General features: G+C 45.5%; 1 protein-coding gene across 6 annotated transcripts in view; it reads left to right on the top strand.

Annotated features, from left to right (window-relative positions):
- Positions 1-21,854, top strand: part of tub (TUB bipartite transcription factor) — a 56,375-nt gene that overhangs the window by 27,873 nt on the left and 6,648 nt on the right. For 2 of the 6 annotated variants that reach the window (XM_027007445.2, XM_027007443.2), the window contains exons 2-6: positions 10,164-10,215; positions 13,331-13,493; positions 16,268-16,399; positions 19,277-19,459; positions 19,959-20,080. In XM_027007445.2, the coding sequence (XP_026863246.1) occupies positions 10,164-10,215; positions 13,331-13,493; positions 16,268-16,399; positions 19,277-19,459; positions 19,959-20,080 (652 nt within the window). Of the gene's footprint in view, positions 1-4,108; positions 4,691-10,163; positions 10,216-13,330; positions 13,494-16,267; positions 16,400-19,276; positions 19,460-19,958; positions 20,081-21,854 lie in introns of those variants that run through there. The other 4 variants (XM_027007444.2, XM_027007447.2, XM_027007446.2 and 1 more) reach the window with 4 other exon arrangements.

Raw genomic sequence — 21,854 nt, 5'->3', positions numbered from 1 at the left:
TAGTATTCACTTAAAGCTTATTTCTATGTGGTCAGCACCTTATGTTGGACTATGCTACCATAGCACAAGCATTTCATTGTAATTTCATTCCTTGTATTAAATTGCATATGAAAGGTAAGAGCGTGACTTATCTTAGCTCCAGTTCCCCACTGTGTCGAGGGCAAACCCACACTGGCACTAATGGAAGGCCCTTAAACACAGACAAAGGTTCCAAATAAATCCTAATTATGAAAATTCATCTATTAGAAGCTCCAAAAAAGTCATTACTTGAATGTCTGTGATCCTACAGACTGTTTAATGTCACCCACTACAATATTTTGGACCCATTAGAAATATGCTGAATTTCTGAGCTGAATTTCATCTCTCTTATCAATTTTTAAAATGACGTTTAATGTGAACAAAATAGATGCCCTTACTGACTTGGCAAAGGTATGGTGACATGAAATGTGTGGAGTTGTGAAAAATTGACTTTGAATGACTTTAGCCTAGGTGATTTAGCTTGGGTAATTGATTTAGCCTGGGCTACTTAGCTTGAGTGACTTGGCCTGGGTGATTGATTTAGCCTTGGTGAGGGATATAGATGGATGTAGATGGATATAGATGGATGTAGATGGATGTAGATGGATGTAGATGGATATAGATGGATATAGATGGATGGTTCACAAACACTACAGCAGAGAGAAATAAAGAGGATGTCTCATCTGGTCTCAATAGACTTTACTGCCTGTTATATTGCACCCACATCCACACTCAGTGACAACAGTGTACCCACCAGTATGGTCAGCCCCACCGCCTGGCCGTTAAAGACACGTCCACCATTACACGCGTACACATTCCCTCATATACGTCACATACCAAGGGCCCATTGCTCCTGATCCAAGGATTCTTAACGCTATGTGTATGGAAACATTTGTCCTCAAATATTTAAAACAATTAAAAAAAAGGAGCTACAGCAGCACTGGAACTTCTAACCAGGTCTGCTTCTCTGTTAATGACCACATAATCACTGGCTGCTGACAGGTGTTGGTACCCACTTACACATTGGCAATTCTACTCACACTCGATTAAAAAACTTGACATTTCAGGAAATAATCTACATCTCTCAAAATAATCTACATCTCTCAAAATAATCAAAATAATCTACATCTCTCCAAATAATCTACATATCTCAAAATAATCTACATCTCTCAAAATAATCTACATCTCAAATCTCAGGAGAGCCATTTTTGGAGCCTGTTCCTCCGTTTCCTCTAACACACTGTCAGAATGATCGAGGATAATATTCCCAGCTAAAATAGGCCAACGCCATCTAGCATGTGCCCACCTAATTCAGCAAGTCGTCTGCGGCAGAAAGTGATCAGAGATGTGTCTGTCTGTCTGTCTGTCTGTCTGTCTGTCTTTATTTCATTCTGTTTCTTTCTTTTTCTTTTTACAAAGTCTGCTCAGTGACTCAATGCATTTAAAATACATTCAAAATAACTGGCTTTTAATCTGGCTTTTAATATGGAAATTTTAAACAACTGTTTTGAAAGCAGCACACACACACGTATACGCACACACGCATATTCACACACACACACACACACACACACACACACACACACACACACACACACACACACACACACACTTTATGTTCATTCATCATCTGCCTTTGGCACCTCGGGGCCTGCGCTGCTCCTGAAGATGCTGCATTATTAACGCGGTTCACTCTCTTCCGACTCGAGCACTGCTGCTGCCTGCGTTAGAGACGCCCTGGCAACAGTTGCTAGCGCAATACTCCCCACCCCCCTCACCGCCCCCCAGCCCCCATAACCCCTCATTTCAGAAAGGCTCCATGGTGAGTTAGCATTACCTCTAATCATCTACCTTAGACAGACTGCCATGCCTAAGGGTGCACAGTGCACGGGCTTCTTCTAACAGGCTGTCCTTGCAGCTTAGTTTATGGTAGTGTCGCAGCATGGACAGAACAAATATGGACGCTCCCCGGAGACGGGATAGTCTAAACCATCCCAGCCTGCAGCTCCCGCAGCTTGGAGCTGTACAGCGCGGCTTCAAAACGCCATCAAACGCTCCCCAGTCGAGCGGCTTGTACACCTGCCCTCCTGTCTCTGGGGTGTAGCAGAAAGCTTCTGATCTCCTGCTCTGATATGTACACAACACACACTGCTTTCTCTGACTGCTACGGAGAAGATCACTTCCACCCACACCTAGGAGAGGATTGCACAGAACCTTTTTGTTGCAAAGCACACTGACATACTTGGAAAGTCAATGTGCCTGTAAATTAGCACCATGGCTGGAAGGGTTGAAAACAAATATCATATTTTTGCCAACTGGTCTAGGTCTCGAGCTGCCAAGCTGTAGCTAATATCTATAAAACCGCTGAAGGGTGACTGCGCTTCTCACTTTAAGTCATAAAATAGAGCGAGCCAATAAAACAGCAGGAATCATGTCCTTAGTCATGAACTGCAAGATAAAATCATTTTTCTGCTTACACAAAATAGGCAAAAAGTTCTAGTCATAGTTTTTATTGAGGTTGTGAAGAATTGGGTTTATTTTTGTGTTTTGATATTTCGGAGTTCCAGCATCCTGCAGCATTGAGAAGCCAAATCCAGCACGGCATAATAACACTTAAACTCAGACACAATCCATGCATTTATATTCACTCACTCATAATTTCTCATTAGTATTCATCCATTTATAATCACATATTCATATTTGGAGATTCATATACACACATGTATGCACCTATTCATATTCATGACATCATTTATATTTGCTTATTTATATATTTTTGTTGATATTTGATATTCAGATTGATGTTCATCCATACATATTCATTCATTCATATTGATCTGTTCATACATGAATATTCACATATTCATATTCATTCATTTTATTCACACATTTATATTCACCTGTTCATAGTCACCTTTTTCACTTTTTCATATTTTACTTTTTTAAGGTCATTTAAGAAGAAATCAGGAAGTTTTCATTTGTCCCTGTGAGGCGCTTTTGTTTAGTTTCTTATTTAAAAAATGATAATTCACCAAACTCCATGCATAAGTCATCATAGGGTCCTCAAAGGACACACACACACACACACACACACTACCTTAACCATGCACTGCTGTGTGTGTGTGTGTATGTGTGTGTGCGTGCCTAAATGCATTAAATGCACGTGACTAAGGGTGGCCGTAAGCCAGATGAATGTGCTGATGTAGAGAGAGCTACAGACTGCTCAGATCCTCACCATGCAGCGCATGTGGGAGCCGGGGTGAGAGTGCGTGTCCAGCAGAACACACAGCACACCCAGTCTAACAACAACACACCACTCTGAGCACACCCAGTCTAACGAGATCACACCACTCCCAGCACATGCAATCTATAGCACTTGTCTTCCATTTAATTGGCAGAAATATTCCATCTGATTTGTGTATTTTTAACAGGCAACAGAGTGAAAACGTGAATGATGTCCAAAATGAAAACAGAACGTCATTAGAGGATTTCTAGTGTCACCCAGAGCAACAATATATTTTGTTCTGTAGAAGATGAAGCCAGCATGTCATTAAAGAGACTGAAGGATCTGAATGACTACACAGTTATGATGGCCCTGTTTGGTCCGTGCTAAGGAGCACCATGTTAAATGAACACATGAATAAGCCCAGAAAGCCCAGCCAGTGATACACACATCTTTAGAGAGATGTGTGTGTGTGTGTGTGTGTGTGTGTGTGTGTGCGTGTGCGTAAGTGTGCGTGCATGTTTGTGTGTGTGTGTGCATGCGTGCATGTGTATGTACATGTTTGTGTGTGTGTGTGTGTGTGTGTGTGCGTGTGTGTGTGCGTGTGTATGTGTGTGTGTGTGCGTGTGTGTGTATGTGTGTGTGTGTGTATGTGAATGTGTGTGCGTGTGCATGCGCATGCGTGTGTGTGTGCGTGTGTGTGAGTGTGTGTGTGAGTGTGTGAGTGTGTGTGTGTGTGTGTGTGTGTGTGTGTGTGTGTGTGTGTGAGTGTGCGTGTGCGTGTGCGTGTGTGTGCTGACATCAAAGCAGGGAGACAACGAGACTCTGTGTTTTCCATTTCCTCTTCCTCCAGGCTCTCTGTGAGGTTGGGGTTCTTCCAGTGGTCTCACAGAGACGGCAACAGAGAAAGAGGGAGAGAGAAAGAGAGAGAGAGAAAGAGAGAGAGAGAAAGAGGGAGTGCAGACAAATGAGCGCACGAGGAGCACAACACACAGAGATGGGAGGGAAAAAACTAGCTCGAGAGTGAGAGTGAGAGTGAGAGAGAGATACTGAGCACAGAAGAAATTGCACACTGAAGATGGTCAGAGAGAGCGAGTGAGACAGTAATAGAAAGCTAGTGAGAAGGTAAGAGACGGTCGGAGCAGGCGAGTGGGAGAAGAGAAAGCCGTGTGAGAGCAGCGCAAGCACAGAGGGAAGCGCTGAGGCTCCCGACGATGCCCGCTTAAGGAGCGGTGGAGGAAAAGTGAGGATCAGGCCAGGGCTGCCCACACACACACGCACGCAGCGACCGGAGCTAGCTGGCGGAGGAGCAGAGACACATCTTCAAACAATGGCACGCTTGCGGCACCCCGGATCGGCGCTGTCGTCCTGTGCTCCACCACGACACTGAGGCTGCGCTACGCAGGGAGACATGAGCTCCAAACACTCGTCCGACTGGATCCCCTACAGGTAAACAGGCTGAGGTCAGGGGCGCCGCAGCTGTGTGTGGGCTGTGACGTCTGAGGTTTGGTGTTCTCGAGGAGGGGACGAATGTCGCTGGATCAGACGGGGCAGCCTGGCAGCTCCTGGTGCTGTTAGCTTGGCTGAAATCTATGTTGCAGCGTTTGTCTTCTGGAGCACATGGCTGTAATGTGCTGAATTTGGATCTACATTCAGACTGCTGGTTATTTGGGTTTTTATGCTTCCTGGACTTTTTTTTATTGCATTTGTTTTTTCTTGACAGTTTTTTTAGCCTTTACTTAGTACACAAATGGATGCATCATAAACTTTATAAATTAATTGTCCATCTAAATATCTTTTTAAGAATAAATTAACTCAGTCTCATTTTACAGTCTCATTATTTAATTGCATCAGTGACTTGGAAGTTCAGTCAGTTAATGCCTGCATATTAATGTTAATGCCTGCATATTTTATTAAGGGGATAGAATGAAGTACATTCTTCCAGTACAAGAGCCTCTGGCCACTTTTCCTCTGCTAAAGATGACTCTGTTAAGATGACTCTGCTAAGATGATACTGCTAAGAGAACGCTTTTAAGATGACTGTTACGATGGCTCTTTAAACATGACTCTTTTAAGATGATTCTGTTATGTTGAATAGATTAAGATGACTCTTTTAAGATGATTCAGTTAAGATGACTCTATTAAGATGATACTAAGATGACTGTTAAAATGACTCTTTTAAGATGATTCTGTTAAGATGACCCTTTTAAGGTGACTCTAAGATGATCTGCTAAGATGACTCTTTTAAAATGACTCTTTTAAGATGATTCTGCTAAGATAACTCATTTAAGATGACTCTGTTAAGATGATACTGCTAAGATGACTCTGTTAAGATGACTCTTTTAAGATGATTCTGTTAAGATGACCCTTTTAAGATGACTGTTAAGATGGTTCTGTTAAGATGACTCTTATAAGATGATTCTGTTAAGAAGACTCTGTTAAATGATTCTGTTAAGATGACTCTGCTGGTATCTATTGATCTATCTTCTGTCAAACATATGTACCTGCATGTTATGAAGTGATCCACAGTGTCAGTGTTAATTAGCAGTTTGGCTATGCATGGGTGAATCACACACACGTACACACACACACACACACACACACACACACACACACACACACACACACACACACACACACACACACATGCTCTGAAAACAGCCGCTGCTGCTGGTACTCCTGGGAGAAACCCCATGGCCATGCCTGCACTGCATCCTCCTCTCTCATTGGCTCCTGGTTGCTATAAGTAACACACTGCTATTGCCATCACACATGTATTGAAGGGCTGTGTCAGGAAACACTTGTCTTCTGCTCTACAGCACTGGAGGTGTCCATGCTTCCTGTCTTGAAGCGTCTGTTGAAGGTGAAGGAGCTTGTGTAGTGTGTATTTAGAACTTCCCCTCTGCTTGGCCCTTTTCACAGAAAGAGATCTATACTTGGTGTTGCTGTTCAGGTTTCAGATTGCTGGTGTAATCTTGAAGAGGTAGGTGATCAGTTTTTTTAGGAAGGACCAGAAACAAAAGACAAGGCAAAAGGCAGGGTGATGAGACCTGGATGCCTGCGTTGACTGTCCAACGAGACCCCGGCGGGGCAGCCAAACAAGGCCTTGTTGGTCTGTTTTGGTGGAGCTTACCTTCAGCTGCTGTTTCCATGAAGGGTTGAGTCTGGCGTGGCACTGATCTCAGATCAGGGGTCTGCATCATTGCTCTTTGAGGGGGGGAGCAGCATTACAGAATGCCATAGAGAGTGAAACTTTCACAGCGCAGCCAGCAGAGAAAGACCTGGATCTCCAGGGACTGTGGAAAAGTAATCCGGATAGAAAAGCCTGGCTGGCAAAGTCCAACTCGAGGGTCCAAGGGCTGTTCTGTCCATGAGCCCTCCCCCAGGCTGTTCCATCCATGAGCCCTCCCCCAGGCTGACCTCTTGCATGGCTGGATGAGTATCTTGGTTCTAGCAGATGGGGCCTGATATAAATAATGTATGGGGTGGGAACAGGAGCTCGGGGGCAGGCCAGGGCAGGTCATGGTCTACTGAACATACCAGGTATACACACACAGGCCTTTCCATGGGTCCAGGACTCAGAGACTATGTAGAAGGACGTGTGTGCTGGTCTGTTTTGGTATGGCGTCATAACCGGGCGGTGCTTGCTCCTGGAACTTTGGCACTGTAGTTTGAGGCACTGATATTTGATGGTTGATTTATTTTCCAGTTTACAGAGCATAAAATAAGCAAGTATACTATGAATACATGCATAATTAAAAATATATATTTGCAGCTGTGATTGGAGGGATTGACATGGTACAGATCTGATTGGTGGGTATGACATGGTATAGCTCTGATTGGTGGGATTGACATGGCACAGATGTGAATGGTGGGATTGATATGGCACAGATGCGGATGGTGGGATTGACATGCTACAGCTCTGATTGGTGGGATTGACATGGTACAGCTCTGATTGGTGGGATTGACGTGATACAGCTCTGACTGGTTGGACCAACTTGCCGAATTCATGTTCTGCTGCTGTATGTTTCCCTGCTGTTGCTTCTGTCTGGATCTGTCTGCTGTCGCATACACCACGAGTCAGAGTCAATTATTCCAACCTGAAACAAAGCCACTTAAATTCAGGGCACTTTCAGGGAAACAGTGGAGTGAGTAAGCACCACATAGAACAGAGAGATCAGTATTTTTACAGAAGCCTCTTGTAGGGTCAAAAAAAAGATTGACTTTTTCCTTTACCAAAGAAATGTCTGGAAAATACAGAATTGTTTTGCTTTGTTTTTCCGCACCTCTGTGATTCTGTGTTCTCCAAATCTCCCTACAAGCAAATTCAATTAAACAGCGAGGGTCACGGGGCCGTACACAAAATATTTGAACATGTCTGCTGAACGGCATCAGCTGAAAAGGGAAATGTGGCCAGTGAACACACACACACACACACACACACACACACACACACACACACACACACACACACACACACACACACACTCACACACACACACACACACACACAGATTGACAAACACAGCCACACTCACACTCACAGATACAGAGTGAGCTGTCGGGGTCATGAGGAACCTGACAGGAGAGGAGAGGGGAATTGTGAAGAGTGAGGCCTACGCCTGCCATGGAGCATCCATTCATTTAGCTTTCATGTCTAATGTAATGAGATGGTTGACCCTCATTAGAGCAGTTCTGTTTATGGCATTATCTGCTAGATTAATGGGACCCAACACTGCTGACTGAAGTGTTGGGTCCCCTCCGCTGACTTTGGGAATGTGAGTGTGTGTGAGTGTGTGTGAGTGTGCGTGCGTGCGTGTGTCTGTACGCGAGTGAGTGTGTGCGTGTGCTTCTGAGTGCAAGCATGATAAAAACATTGTGAGTGTGTTGTGTCCAGAGTGGAGTGAGATTGCTCAGGTGTAATTAGGAGTGAGATGATTTGATCCTACTGAAGATGATGGCCTAGAGAAGAAGAGAGGGAGAGAGTGAGAGAGAGAGAGAAAGAAGATGGGGGAGAGAGAGAGGCAGAGAGAAGAGGGAGAGAGAAAGACATGGAAGGTACATGGAAGGTTAAACAGCTCTCTCTCTCTCTCTCTCTCTCTCTCTCTCTCTCTCTTTCTTCTGCTCTCAGCTCTTCTGTGTCCTGACAACTGCCCTTTAACGGAGAAACCTCGTGGTTGCATTTCCTCAGTAGGAGTGTCAGACAGATCAGACAGATGACCGAGAGTCAGAGTGTTACATAGATCAGACTAGCGACATGACCGAGAGTAAGTGTCAGATAGATCAGACTGGCAACATTACCATGAGCAAGAGTGTCAGACAGATCAGACTGGCGACATGACCGAGAGTCAGAGTCAGATAGGTCAGACTGGTGACATGACTGAGAGTCAGAGTCAGATAGGTCAGACTGGCGACATGACCGAGAGTCAGAATCAGATAGGTCAGACTGGTGACATGACCGAGAGTCAGAGTCAGATAGGTCAGACTGGCGACATGACCGAGAGTCAGAGTCAGATAGGTCAGACTGGTGACATGACCGAGAGTCAGAGTCAGATAGGTCAGACTGGTGACATGACCGAGAGTCAGAGTCAGATAGGTCAGACTGGTGACGTGACCGAGAGTCAGAGTCAGATAGGTCAGACTGGTGACATGACCGAGATTAAAAGTGTCAGTGACGATTAGGAATAAAAGCAGTAGGGACAGCTAAAATTCTCACAAAGGTCACCAGCTCCCACAGGACCTGAAGGAGAACCCGCACAGTGATTGGGCAGCTCATGTCATTAATCTAACAGCATCTCCTCGCCTCCGTAGCCTCGGGGACCGTCACCTCCCGTGCTATTTGATATTTGTCTAAACTACTTTCCACTGAATGGCTAAGAGAAGGTGAGATGAGTCCTTTCCGCAAGCTCTCCACGGTAATGCCAGAGTGCTCGGTAGAAGGTGCGCGTTTGCAGCTCTAATGGCACGCCCTGCTCCGTGTGTAGCCTCTCCATCATGCTTTCTGCTGTACACGTCACTGAACAGAGACCTACTGATGACACATAATAGGACACACAGGAGCACATGCACAGTTTTGTAATGCGTTTTAATACTTTGATGTGTGTTTTGATGTCATGTATTTTATAATTTTCCAAATCTCCCTTGGAAAATGAGGCTCCTAGCCTCCATGGTGACACCTTTAAATATGCATCAATAAAGAAAAAAAATTATGAATATTCATAGCTTGAATCACCTTACCACTGAATCACAGTAGGAGCACAGAGGCAATGAATTTTTAATTATCCTCCCCCTCTTTACTGGAAACATTTATTTGGACATCTTTGAGGCGTGTGGTTGGAGACTACAACCCGGCTTATTTCAGTGCTCGTCCTGTTCCCCAGTGGTGGGTTCCTCAGCACAGGTCAGCTGGGGCTGTGGGTGTGCGTGTGGTGGTTGGTAGGTCATCCTGGGCGCACCTGTGGCAGGTAAAATCCAGCAATACTGCAGTGACACCACACCCACCGCCACGCCACTGTTACCATGCCGCTGCTGTGATGAGAATGGTGCCTTAGCCGAATTACATCCTGTCAGCAGTGGATCTGCAGTCAGAAATTCATTATGGATGAACTGGGTACTTATATATGGAAGAACATATGTCTATTTTGTGTGTGTGTATGTGTGTGTGTGTGCCTTGTGTCTGTCTTATTTCAGGGCAGTGGGCTCTTCTCTCTTGTAAGGAGACGTTTTTGGGCTTTATTTTGTATGTGCTCTGGATCAGTCCCTAGACAACATAACTAAACAGCAAAAACACATTTCCCAATTAGGAGCACCGGAAACAAGCTTGCAAGTACAGCTTGAAGGTCTGACGGTGGTCGCGCTAAGTCTGTCTGGCACACACATAATGAACGTAAGTGAAACGTTGTTTCTTTCTGTCTCTCTACAGCACCTTGGATGACGAGGGCAGTAACCTCCGGCAACAGAAGCTAGAGAGGCAGGTCAGTGCTGTCTGCACCCACCTCCACAGCACCCCCTCCAGCGTCCATAACCCACTGGCCACATCCTCAACAAAGGACCGAGTTATAAATCAGTTTATGTTGTGGGAGTGTGAGAGAGAATGCAGGTGTGTGTGTGTGTGTGTGTGTGTGTGTGTGTGCGTGAGAGATAGAGACTACAGAAGGCTGAAAAGGAGAGGAAAACTGAATTAAATGTGAACTAGTTCACCAGGTCGCTGTAAGTCCACATTACATAACTGCCCCTTTACAGGTTTATATTGCTGTTACCTTGTCAAGACAGTTCATTAATAAGAGCATCATGTGAATGACCCCAGATGACCCCATGGTCTTCCTATGATATTCCATTAGTTCTGTGCAAATCCCCCGACTAGGACAGGAATGCGTTCAGGTTCAGGCATTCCCATCTCAAATTCTCCTTCAGGACGCTGCTCGGACAGGCATGCAGGGCTGATGGAGGCGGCTAGCTCTTATTATACCATGTCATAGCGCACTGAGAGGCATAACCGTGAGTCCTGACTGATTAACATGGGTCTGAGCTGTGATACCAGGGGGCACGGTGTGCTCCAGCCTGACTGGCTGCAGTAGTCGTGTTAAAGGGTGACGTGTACTGTACCATACATGTAGCCCACCAGGAAAAGGTGTTTCTCCTAATGGAATAATATGGGAAGAGCTTCTGTGAAGAACAATTTGCGAAATTAATTTGGTCAAAAACCAAAATTGAAATTCTGATTAATTCACAGATTTTTCGTATGTGAATTGTTACTCCTTCATTAGCAGAGACATTTTAAAGAGTGTGGCAGTTATGCAGAACACTTCCTGTAACGCTTCCTGTAAATGGTCTCTGATGGAGATTTCTTTGTTATGGACCGACAGACTCATTCATAGGGCTGTTTTATTCCTAAACTGAGTAGCAGAGTGTATAAAAACATGACTAACAATGGGAATGAGCACTTTTGTTTGTAATGGTGGGTCCAGAAACCCAAAGGTCCCTGACAGCGTTACCTCCTTTATAATGAATATTTTGGAAAATTGCACCATAATTAAATGCACTTTTAATACACAGGCTCTTAGTATACACGCGTTTATTGAATTTGTTTGAGCTGGTTAGAGCCCCTCTTGCGTGTGCTCCGTGTGGAAACAACCAGAAGTGTGTGTGTGCTCCGTACGGAAACAGCTAGGAGTGTGTTTGTGACTGCTGCTTCATCACATCTCTGGAGGACAAGCAGAGTAGTGATTGAGTTTCCAGAATAGACAGACTGAGGACAGGACAGCTTCTAAGGGTGTGTGTAGCAGCACTACCATGCTGGAGGATTGACTGTGTGTGTGTGTGTGTGAACAGGAAAGGGAGAATCCCTCAGTCACTGTAGAGCTGCAGTGTGAGATTCAGGAGGCACGCCACCTCCCCTCCACACTCACACGCACTGATCACGTGTCACTGTAAACACAGGGAGAGATACCAGAGCACAGCAGATGGTGGTGTGACCCCAGAACTTTTACCTCCATCAAAAAAGCTTAAATCAGAACTATGGAAATATTTCAGCTACTGATAAAATGAAGGAAAGGTGATACAAACAGCTGGACAATATCATTAAACCCCGCCCCATCATGGAGACGCATGCTGATTGCATGCTGTTTTTTATAGTGATACTCTAGGTGATGTTGTCTTCAGCATCCTGTGTCTGTCCTGAGACCTGTCTTTGTATTTTAATAAGCGAAGGTCTTCTCACACACTCATGTAGTTCTCCGTTGGAGAGAAGGACAAGAAGGACAAGAAGGACAGAGCACACACACGGCTACCTCGATGAATGTGTTTAAACTCTGCAGTCTTGCTTATGCTTCCTACAGAATTTTTTTTAAGCAATAACAGCTAGCAAAGGCTCTTGGAGCTTTTAACTCAGGTTCATAACAGATGAGAGTTCATTCAATCCATTTATTCCCTTACACATAATAACTGTTCTTTATGGATTTCATCAAAAGAGGTCGTTCTGATCTTAACACTAATTTGGTAACAAAAATTTGTAGTTTGTGAAACTGCTGACTGCTTTGGTGTCCTGGATTCACTGCAGTGTTGGAGAAGTGGTCGTCACTTCAAGCTTCAAGACCCCTCGGTTATACCTCCACCCGTGTGTGTTCTGCTTCTGATACTCTGTAGCATGTCTGCAGGGGATATGACACTCTCAGGCACTTCTGGACAAAAGAACATGTGCCAGTTGGATCATACACAGGATTTCCTCCGTGCACACACTTGTGGGACCTACCTGGAGTGCTTGCCTGAGCATTCACTCAAGCAGAATGTGCACACTGTTCTCCATCGAGGGACTCCTGTAATGTTTCCTGGCCCCGCGTGGATGCCGCTGGGGTTTTTGGAGGAAAGCAGACAGCGTGGGGACGACTGAGCTGTGGCAGTCTTGGCTTCGAGGCCCTGAATGTTCTACCAAAGGAAACAGGAGCTCCGACAGCTGCCTGTGTGGAAGGTGCACTCAGCAACGTCACGCCTCAGAGTCACGGCGGTCTGGTTCTGCCACTCCAAACAGGCGGAGAGAAATTCCCTTAGGGAATTTCACAGAGGAAGCCCGGAGCTGTTTTATGACCCACTCCCAGCTCTGAGGCTTCAGAACTGTAATACTTTGTAAGAGAGCAAAACTAATTAGGAATTAGGATGCAACAGGAAGTAGGATGTGGAAAGGTTCCCTGCGTGTCCTCAGGAAGGGAGGAGTCAGACATTTAGAGGCTTCGTGGGGTCAAAAAATCATTCTGTTGTGTAAACAATCAAAGGGTAAAATGTAGCGTGAGACACCATGTAAGATTAATGGCTGTTAGACTTTTCTTTTACACTGGGTGTCTGTTCATACCTGTGCAATATCTGCAAGATTCATTTTTAATGAATCGTTTATTTGAAATGTACCAGCGGCAGCTATACTGCTGTGAACGTCCCCTCGCAACAATCATATGTAGCAGGTTATCTGCTTTTACTCGGCGCTTGTTAGCAGGAACTGGATTTGTGGAGATTGGGTTTCCAACGTTATGACAGATGTTCCCAGCTGACTGCTGTGCACGGAGGTCAGAGGTCAGGTCCACTCTTGTGCATGTATTGCAGCGAGCGCTCCTGGAGCAGAAACAGAAGAAGAAGCGACAGGAGCCCCTGATGGTGCAGTCCAACCTGGATGCGCGCTCACGACCCCGCCGGACCAGGCAGACAGAGGAACAGGCGCCGCTGGTGGAGTCCTACCTGAGTAGCAACAGCAGCACCATCTACCATGGTATGCACACTCGCCTCCACCCACCGCTCCACCCACACATCGCAGCCAGGCTCCTGTTAGCATACCCCCCTACTAGAGTTTTGGTTTTGTTTTTATTCTGATTTTGGTTCAGCCTCTCTTACATACATCCACTATTATCGGCCATCGCAAGACTGGAAAACTGGTCTCAGATCAGTACGAAGGGACGTATTGTGCCAGACCGCAGAGGATTAGCCAGAGAGGTCTTTGTGTTGCTGGAGCAGTATTGATCAGGCTATCTGAACAGTGGTCTGGGAATGTCCGTGATTGGAAATGGAAGTACAGCATGAACCTTTCCTCAAACAACGCCCTGGTTCTCAGCACACGGGGGACGGTTGTGAGAGCTGGTCCTATTGATCTCCAGCCCCAGCTGCTCACGGTTAAACAAGCTGTCTTCACAGTGCCCGACTAAAATGAAGTCAGACCAGCGGCAGGGTTTGAGAGGGTCTCCTGGCTTTCTCTGTTTGTGCTCTGGCTGGTATTCACCCTGTAGTCCCTGGCCTGAGTAATACTGAGCAACATGAAGAGTAACAGTGCATTTCCAGACATGGTGACCAGGAGTAGCATTATTGGCAGGCAGTGGTGTAGCTGACACAGGCAGTGGTGTAGCTGATACAGGCAGTGGTGTAGGTGAGACACAGGCAGTGGTGTAGGTGAGACAGGCAGTGGTGTAGGTGAGACCCAGGCAGTGGTGTAGCTGATACAGGCAGTGGTGTAGCTGATACAGGCAGTGGTGTAGGTGAGACAGGCAGTGGTAGGTGAAGGCAGTGGTAGGTGAGACCCAGGCAGTGGTGTAGGTGAGACACAGGCAGTGGTGTAGGTGAGACACAGGCAGTGGTGTAGGTGAGACACAGGCAGTGGTGTAGCTGATACAGGCAGTGGTGTAGCTGACACAGGCAGTGGTGTAGGTGAGACACAGGCAGTGGTGTAGGTGAGACAGGCAGTGGTGTAGGTGAGACCCAGGCAGTGGTGTAGCTGATACAGGCAGTGGTGTAGCTGATACAGGCAGTGGTGTAGGTGAGACAGGCAGTGGTGTAGGTGAGACCCAGGCAGTGGTGTAGGTGAGACACAGGCAGTGGTGTAGGTGAGACACAGGCAGTGGTGTAGGTGAGACACAGGCAGTGGTGTAGCTGATACAGGCAGTGGTGTAGCTGACACAGGCAGTGGTGTAGGTGAGACACAGGCAGTGGTGTAGGTGAGACAGGCAGTGGTGTAGGTGAGACCCAGGCAGTGGTGTAGCTGATACAGGCAGTGGTGTAGCTGATACAGGCAGTGGTGTAGGTGAGACAGGCAGTGGTGTAGGTGAGACCCAGGCAGTGGTGTAGGTGAGACACAGGCAGTGGTGTAGGTGAGACACAGGCAGTGGTGTAGGTGAGACACAGGCAGTGGTGTAGCTGATACAGGCAGTGGTGTAGCTGACACAGGCAGTGGTGTAGGTGAGACACAGGCAGTGGTGTAGGTGAGACAGGCAGTGGTGTAGGTGAGACCCAGGCAGTGGTGTAGCTGATACAGGCAGTGGTGTAGCTGATACAGGCAGTGGTGTAGGTGAGACCCAGGCAGTGGTGTAGGTGAGACACAGGCAGTGGTGTAGGTGAGACACAGGCAGTGGTGTAGGTGAGACACAGGCAGTGGTGTAGCTGATACAGGCAGTGGTGTAGCTGACACAGGCAGTGGTGTAGGTGAGACACAGGCAGTGGTGTAGGTGAGACAGGCAGTGGTGTAGGTGAGACCCAGGCAGTGGTGTAGCTGATACAGGCAGTGGTGTAGCTGATACAGGCAGTGGTGTAGGTGAGACAGGCAGTGGTGTAGGTGAGACCCAGGCAGTGGTGTAGGTGAGACACAGGCAGTGGTGTAGCTGATACAGGCAGTGGTGTAGGTGAGACCGTTTCCCTGCCTCTCTCTTCTTAGTGGATGAATTCAATCACAACCACAATTGGATGTAGTTTTTTACCGTGATTCCCAGTTTCACAGGCCATATCAATGTTGCCTGCTAAATTTTGCAGATTGTTTAAATTTGAGTTTTCCTTCTTCTCTTTAACAAACATATTTATATTAGCACGTACTGTCACTCACTCACTCATTTGCACTGTTCAAAACTTCAAGCCTTTATTGCTTTGTGATTTTACTTCATGAATAATACATGTTTCCTTTTTGTACTGTTTGACTGACAGCTCGAACTTGGTTACACAACAGTGCGTGTGGGCTTCGACTCACGGTGATGTGCTGGCATTCTAGTGAGCCAAGCCAAGCCTTGTGAGAAAGTGACGAGTCAGATCCGTGTTTCAGAGGCGATCTTAAAGACAGCAAAGCAGGACATGGCCTGAGATGAGACAAATAAAAAAACTACAAAGACCAATAGTAGATGCTCCAGTGAATAAGATTTCATCCAATATTGAGCCTTACAGCTCAGAGTGTCCAATTTTCGCTTTTATCATCTTTGTGCCAGTATTTCATCCACTACGATGCTTTAATGTTTATGTATTTTACTAGTTTGAAACTTTAGAGTGACAAACTTAGGATTGATACTGTAGAACTGATTTTGAAATGATTTGGTATAGCTGTGAAAGGACGCCATATAACGCATGTCCACCACCCTCCTAAAACCGTCCTCTCTGTAAACCGTCTTTGCTCATTTCAGCCGTCTGGTTCCCACACTAACTACACTCTGACTTTCCTTTCTCTGTTTTGGCTCGGTGTTCTGTCCCGCTCTGCTCACATCTCTCCTATGCCACCTCCTCCCGCGCCTCCCTGTGTAGTTCAAGAAGCTGAGCAGGAGCTCAAGGCTGGGGCAGAGGTTCAGGCCCCTCGCTCGGCTAAAAAAAACAAGGCGCCCACCTCTACCCCACAGACGGGCAGTGCCAAGAAGGAGCGAAAGGGAAAGCAAAGAGGTCAGCCCATCGCCCGTGTCTGGTCCTTCAGTTCCCGGAGACGGATGAGCCTGCCATTTGCATGGTTGTGTGTGTGTGTGTGTGTGTGTGTGTGTTGGGAAGGGGTTGCTTGTTCTGGTTAGTACTCGTGCTAGTTCCGCTAATGTCGTGGTTGGCCTGTCCTGTCCAGTGCCGTTATCAAGCAAGACAACAGCTTTGCGCTTACAGAAATAATATAAGGGCATTGCAGAAGCACAGTTAAAGAACAGATATTGTACACAGGTTTCCTCATACAGCACAGGTAAAGGACTATTTTTGATGTTGACATATCTAAGATCCTTTTGATGTGGGAATATATTTATTTATTTAAAAACATGAATAGGATTTTGCACTTTCACAGTCTAGAAACACTAGAACTTTAGGAAGCAGAAACATTAAATGTATGTAAAGGTACAGCCAGCCACTCACTTCAAGGAAAAAATCCAAATTATAGCGGTGGCAGAATAAAATGCACTTGGAAAATCTGGAAAAAGAAAGAAAACGCCGTGACTTCCTCACAACCTGCAAATGTCTAATCTGCACCAAAAGCAAAAATGCCAGATTACGCAGCTACGCAAGACTGACAAACGTTTGGAAAACACATGGTCTAGTTCAACAGCGTAGACATGATTACACGCATGTCCAGCCTGTGATGGACGTAGCCATGTTTAACCACGCGGGGCACCATGAAAGGACTTCACTCATCACTTCTGAGAACGTGGTGATAGTGAATGATAGTGAATGATAGTGAATGATTTCAGAACATATAGTCTAGACACAAGTGCCAGATACAGGCGGCACCATCTGCCAGATTGTATTATGACAGTTGAAGCCACCTGACCGCCAAGCATTTGACATCAAGGAACAAGATATTTCTATTTCTGCAATGAATGATTCTGATCAAATCAAACTGACGCTGGATTTTTCGCCCAAGATCCAACTTTTAACAGCGAATGTATGTGTAACACTACACACTCCAATCACTGTGTACTGTTAATGAGCCAAATGGCATTCGGATTTTATGCCCACATGTGTTGTAGCGACACAGGCAAAATACTTTCATATTCTGATAGACATCACATGGAAAGGTTTGATGCCTAAATGCAGATCATCTCATAAGAAGTGCTGTGTCATGCTTTCTGTGACTTGACCAGAGGTTGCGGCCACTGTAAACATTTAAGCAGTCCAGCCGACTGTCCTAATAATTATGCTCACCTAAAACAGTTGCTCAGATCTCAGAAATGCTATAATTCCAAATGGATATCGAACACATGCATACACACCTGAGGGTTGACTTCCTCCTTCTTGTGCATTTGGAGGTCACTTTATGTACTATGAAGACAACATATTTAGAAACCAATGTGCTAATTCAGTGCTCTAATTAAAGAGGAAACAGTGTTAGAAGCTCCACACCCAAGCAGACGAGCTCCAGGTGCTTTGGCCTTCACAGTTCCTCATACATGGAGGACGGCATCCCCCCCTCCACGGTATCCTCCACCCCCATGCGGTCCTCCATGCTGTGTTTGTGTCTTTCATCCTCCAGAACCAACAGCGGTGACATGAGAACATGTTTGACGTTTTCTTGTCTTGTCAGGTCGCTCACAGCAGTAACACACACAAGAACACACCTTCCGCCAAACTTTGTCTGAGAGTGATGTTATAAGATGTGGGGATTCAAAACCAAACAGACGACAGCTTGTGTCATAGCTACGAGGCTTTGAAATGACAGCAGTTTTCTCTGTAACCAATTATGTGAATCTGTTATATTGCCACACATTGACAAGAACAGCTCGTCTGCAAGCTGTCCATACACTATAATCAATAGTCCCGCTTTCAGTTTCTCCGTTTCTCATTCAGTTTCTCCGTTTCTTTCCCTCTCTCTCTTGCCATCTCCCTTTTCCTCTCCCAGACCCAGTGTCATTAACCAACCTGGCTTTCCGACTCCAGACATCCATCCATCCCTCTCTCTCTCTCCTTCATTATCTCTCTCCCCGTGCCTTCTGACTGGAGGAGCCATGTTGGTGCACACATTAAGAAAGGCTGTAATTATGCTGTAAATCTGGCACTGATTATTCTGCAATCAGCGTTTTCTCATGAGGCCGTTCTGCAGCTGTCTCTGCTGTCTCGTCGTCTCATGAGAGCGGCAGCGTTAGGTACACTCTCCTGACACGGAACCACTTGATCGGGCCCGTGTGGACTTGGTCAGGGGCCGCAATCTGGGCTGAAGTGTCATGGAAGCTGCCCGCCGTCTTCCTCATGCTACAGCAGACTAATCAGAGAAACACAGAACACTAGAGAGCCTCGCAAAGACAAGCACTTACCTGTGAGCCTGAAGCTGTGGGCAGCGCCAAGGTGAATGCAGAGGTCACAGGTTAGGAAGTGGCACTGAAAGCGCTTGCAGTGGACTGTCAAGCTGGTTGGGGCAGGTAAGTGCAGTTTAGTGTAGTACTCAGAGGTGACTGATCCCAGAACAGCGCTTTAGTGTTAGTACTGAAAGGTGACTGATCCCAGAACAGCGCTTTAGTGTTAGTACTGAAAGGTGACTGATCCCAGAACAGCGCTTTAGTGTTAGTACTGAAAGGTGACTGGTCCCTGAACAGCGCTTTTGGATTGTTGTGGCATATTTTGTGCGCTCATTTGAATTTGCATGCTCACCCATGTTCATAACTGCATCTCCACATATGATGGTTTCTGCATGCTGCTGACAGAATATAACGTGTGCATGCACACGTGTGCATCGTGTGTGTGTGTTGCGTGTTCACGTGTGTGCACTGCGTGTGGAAAACGAGAGTGCGACCTGCCCAGGCCACTGATGGACAGGTGGTTGGGTGTCACCGTGTTGTTGTGGTGGTACCGCAGGGATTGATGGACCAGCTGCCTTCCCGGACGAAAGCCAGGACTTGAGCAGCCAGATTCAAATCCTCACGGTGGGCCACTCTCCTGTCCCAGAGGGTGAAGGAGAGAGCCAGAGCCCGAGTGAGGCAGTGAGCAGCTCACAGACCCAGGGCAAGCAGGACCTGAGGGTTACCATGCTGAAGAAAGGTGAGAGAGAGAGAGAGAGAGAGAGAGAGAGAGAGAGAGAGAGAGAGAGAGAGAGAGCAAGAAATAATGACTGGACATCATGACTGTGTGTAACATTGTTCATAAAGCTAACAAATATTAACCCCTTTTTAACACTTTGAACCAACAACATGAATGGAAAGGAAATCAATTTGTTACATGTAAGTAAGTTCTGCACCTTTTAATGGTTTCTCTTTCTTTCTAAACTTCTCCAAAGAGTTTGTTAGACATGTCACTTTCTTGCAGATTGCTGTTGTCTTATCCTTGGATTAATGCTAAGAAATAAAGAAATGAGAAATAAAGCCGTCTGGACCCTCCAATAACAGCGCACATTTGTTTTTACACACGTCAGATTAGCCAACCATATGATCTGCTCTCTATGCAGTGAAGCTGTTTTCTGAATAGTTTATTTGCACAGCAGACACACTGTTATTTACTGATCAATGCTCAATGATGGCTCCCTGTCTTATGCTTTTATCAGGAATCTCCAGTAGCATGAATTTTGATGAAGAGGAGGAGGAAGATGACGAAGTCAGCTCGAGTTCCTCTCAGCTCAACAGCAACACAAGACCAGGCTCTGCCACCAGCAAGAAATCTAGCAAGGTATGCCTTCATTGGTCCACACCAGACCAGTAAATTATGCCTTCATTGGTCCACACCAGACCAGTAAATTATGCCTTCATTGGTCCACACCAGACCAAAGGCATACTGTTCTGGATATTTTGAAATCAGTAAGGTGATAAAGTGGAGAAAGTCACAGATTACACAGTATCGCTTATTAAATGTCACTGTTATAATATCAGCAATATAATCAGTGTTATATATGTGCACGGTAATGATATGACAATATTATAAATAAAAATGCCAATCTATCAAACAAGTGCTAATGTTGACCCTGGTGTACTGATGCATTCATCATAAGTGTCATATCAGTCTTGTTCTAACATCTGTTGTGATTTAGAGGCTGTGAGTGTGTCTTCACTTCAGGCAGGGATGGTGTTCTTATAATGAAAATCTAATCCTTCAGCGGGGGAAAATTATTCAAAGAAAAACAGCCCTTATAGAAAATAGAAATCATTATTTTCCAAAACACACTTCACACATTACTGGACCTGTACAGCACAGTCTTCTCTCACAGAGCTGAGTGATGAAGGGCACACACATAAAGGAATGTAAGCCCGTACACTTCTGCAGGGTGATCAGAGAGAAAACGGGTCATATTTGAGAACTGTTCATCGAAGGAATACACCAACCAACCTTTGAATGTAAATTTAATAAAGCACAAATACTAAAATGTTAGTTATGTGCACTCAGTGCTGCAAATTTGCATGTGACCTAGATTATGTACTTTTCACTCATTCAGATAAACCTGCACAAATTAGCATCTAAGGTTTGTTGCAGCACTGTCCAAATCAATCGCCTGTCCCTAGATAACTGTGTGAAGCTGACAACTATGACAGATCAAGCAAAATCAGTTCCTGGTTGGTATTGACATAATAAAAGACCCTGTTAGGTTTGCGGTTAAGATCTGAAGCCCTTTCATCATGGGATTCAGTCCAAGCTTGCTAGGTTTGGCTAATGATCAGTGGCTCATTCTTATGCACAGTCCTCAGTTGATTTTATAGTAATGAAACTAAAGGTTGGTGAATTTGTGACTGTTAAAGACTTGATTCTTGGTTTGAAGAGCATCAGGATACTGAACAAAATTTCAAATTTGTGGCTGTAATACCAAAAATTAATTTATGTGCAAATAAATATATTTTCCAATTATCTAAATATTAGTTCACATATTTGTACCTTTTTGTATGACTTCAAAATTAAAATACAGTTGTGAGAATATTTTCTGTCAATGTAAGTTACAGATTTTACTATGCAAGCTCTCGGATCAGATTCTACGAGCTCTCAGGCTTCGACACATAAGTACCTCCGTACACCGACACGCAGGCCTGTGGTCAGTGAAGCATTTCTGTGCGGATTTGGAAGTTTTCTTTGGATCACTGTCCTGCTGGAACATTGTGCCAAGATCCACTTTTAGCCTTTTGAAAGAGGCAGCCAGACTTTTTATTTAAAAACCCAGGTTTGATGTTACAGTGAGGTTAATTTTTTTTTTTTTTTTTTGCAACAAAGATCTATTTTTGACTCTCTTCAGTATACAACTTCATTTAGAGATCCACTGATGTTTATGTCCAGGTGCTCTCGTTTGAGGTTTGATGACAGCAGGCACTTTCTTCTCACAGGCCTTCCACATCACTTGCTGGCACGCAGGTAGCATCTATTTGCAGTTTTACAGAGTTGTTGACGCAGGATGGAGTCAACTTGGCAACTATTGAGCAGTCACTGGAAGGAGTTTCTCCTCACCCCTCTGAGTGACTGGCCT

Source organism: Electrophorus electricus, chromosome 1 (genome assembly GCF_013358815.1).
Source record: "Electrophorus electricus isolate fEleEle1 chromosome 1, fEleEle1.pri, whole genome shotgun sequence".
Taxonomy (NCBI): Eukaryota; Metazoa; Chordata; class Actinopteri; order Gymnotiformes; family Gymnotidae; genus Electrophorus; species Electrophorus electricus.
The sequence above is the reverse complement of the archived record's forward strand: the minus strand, read 5'-3'. Positions and strand labels throughout refer to the sequence as shown.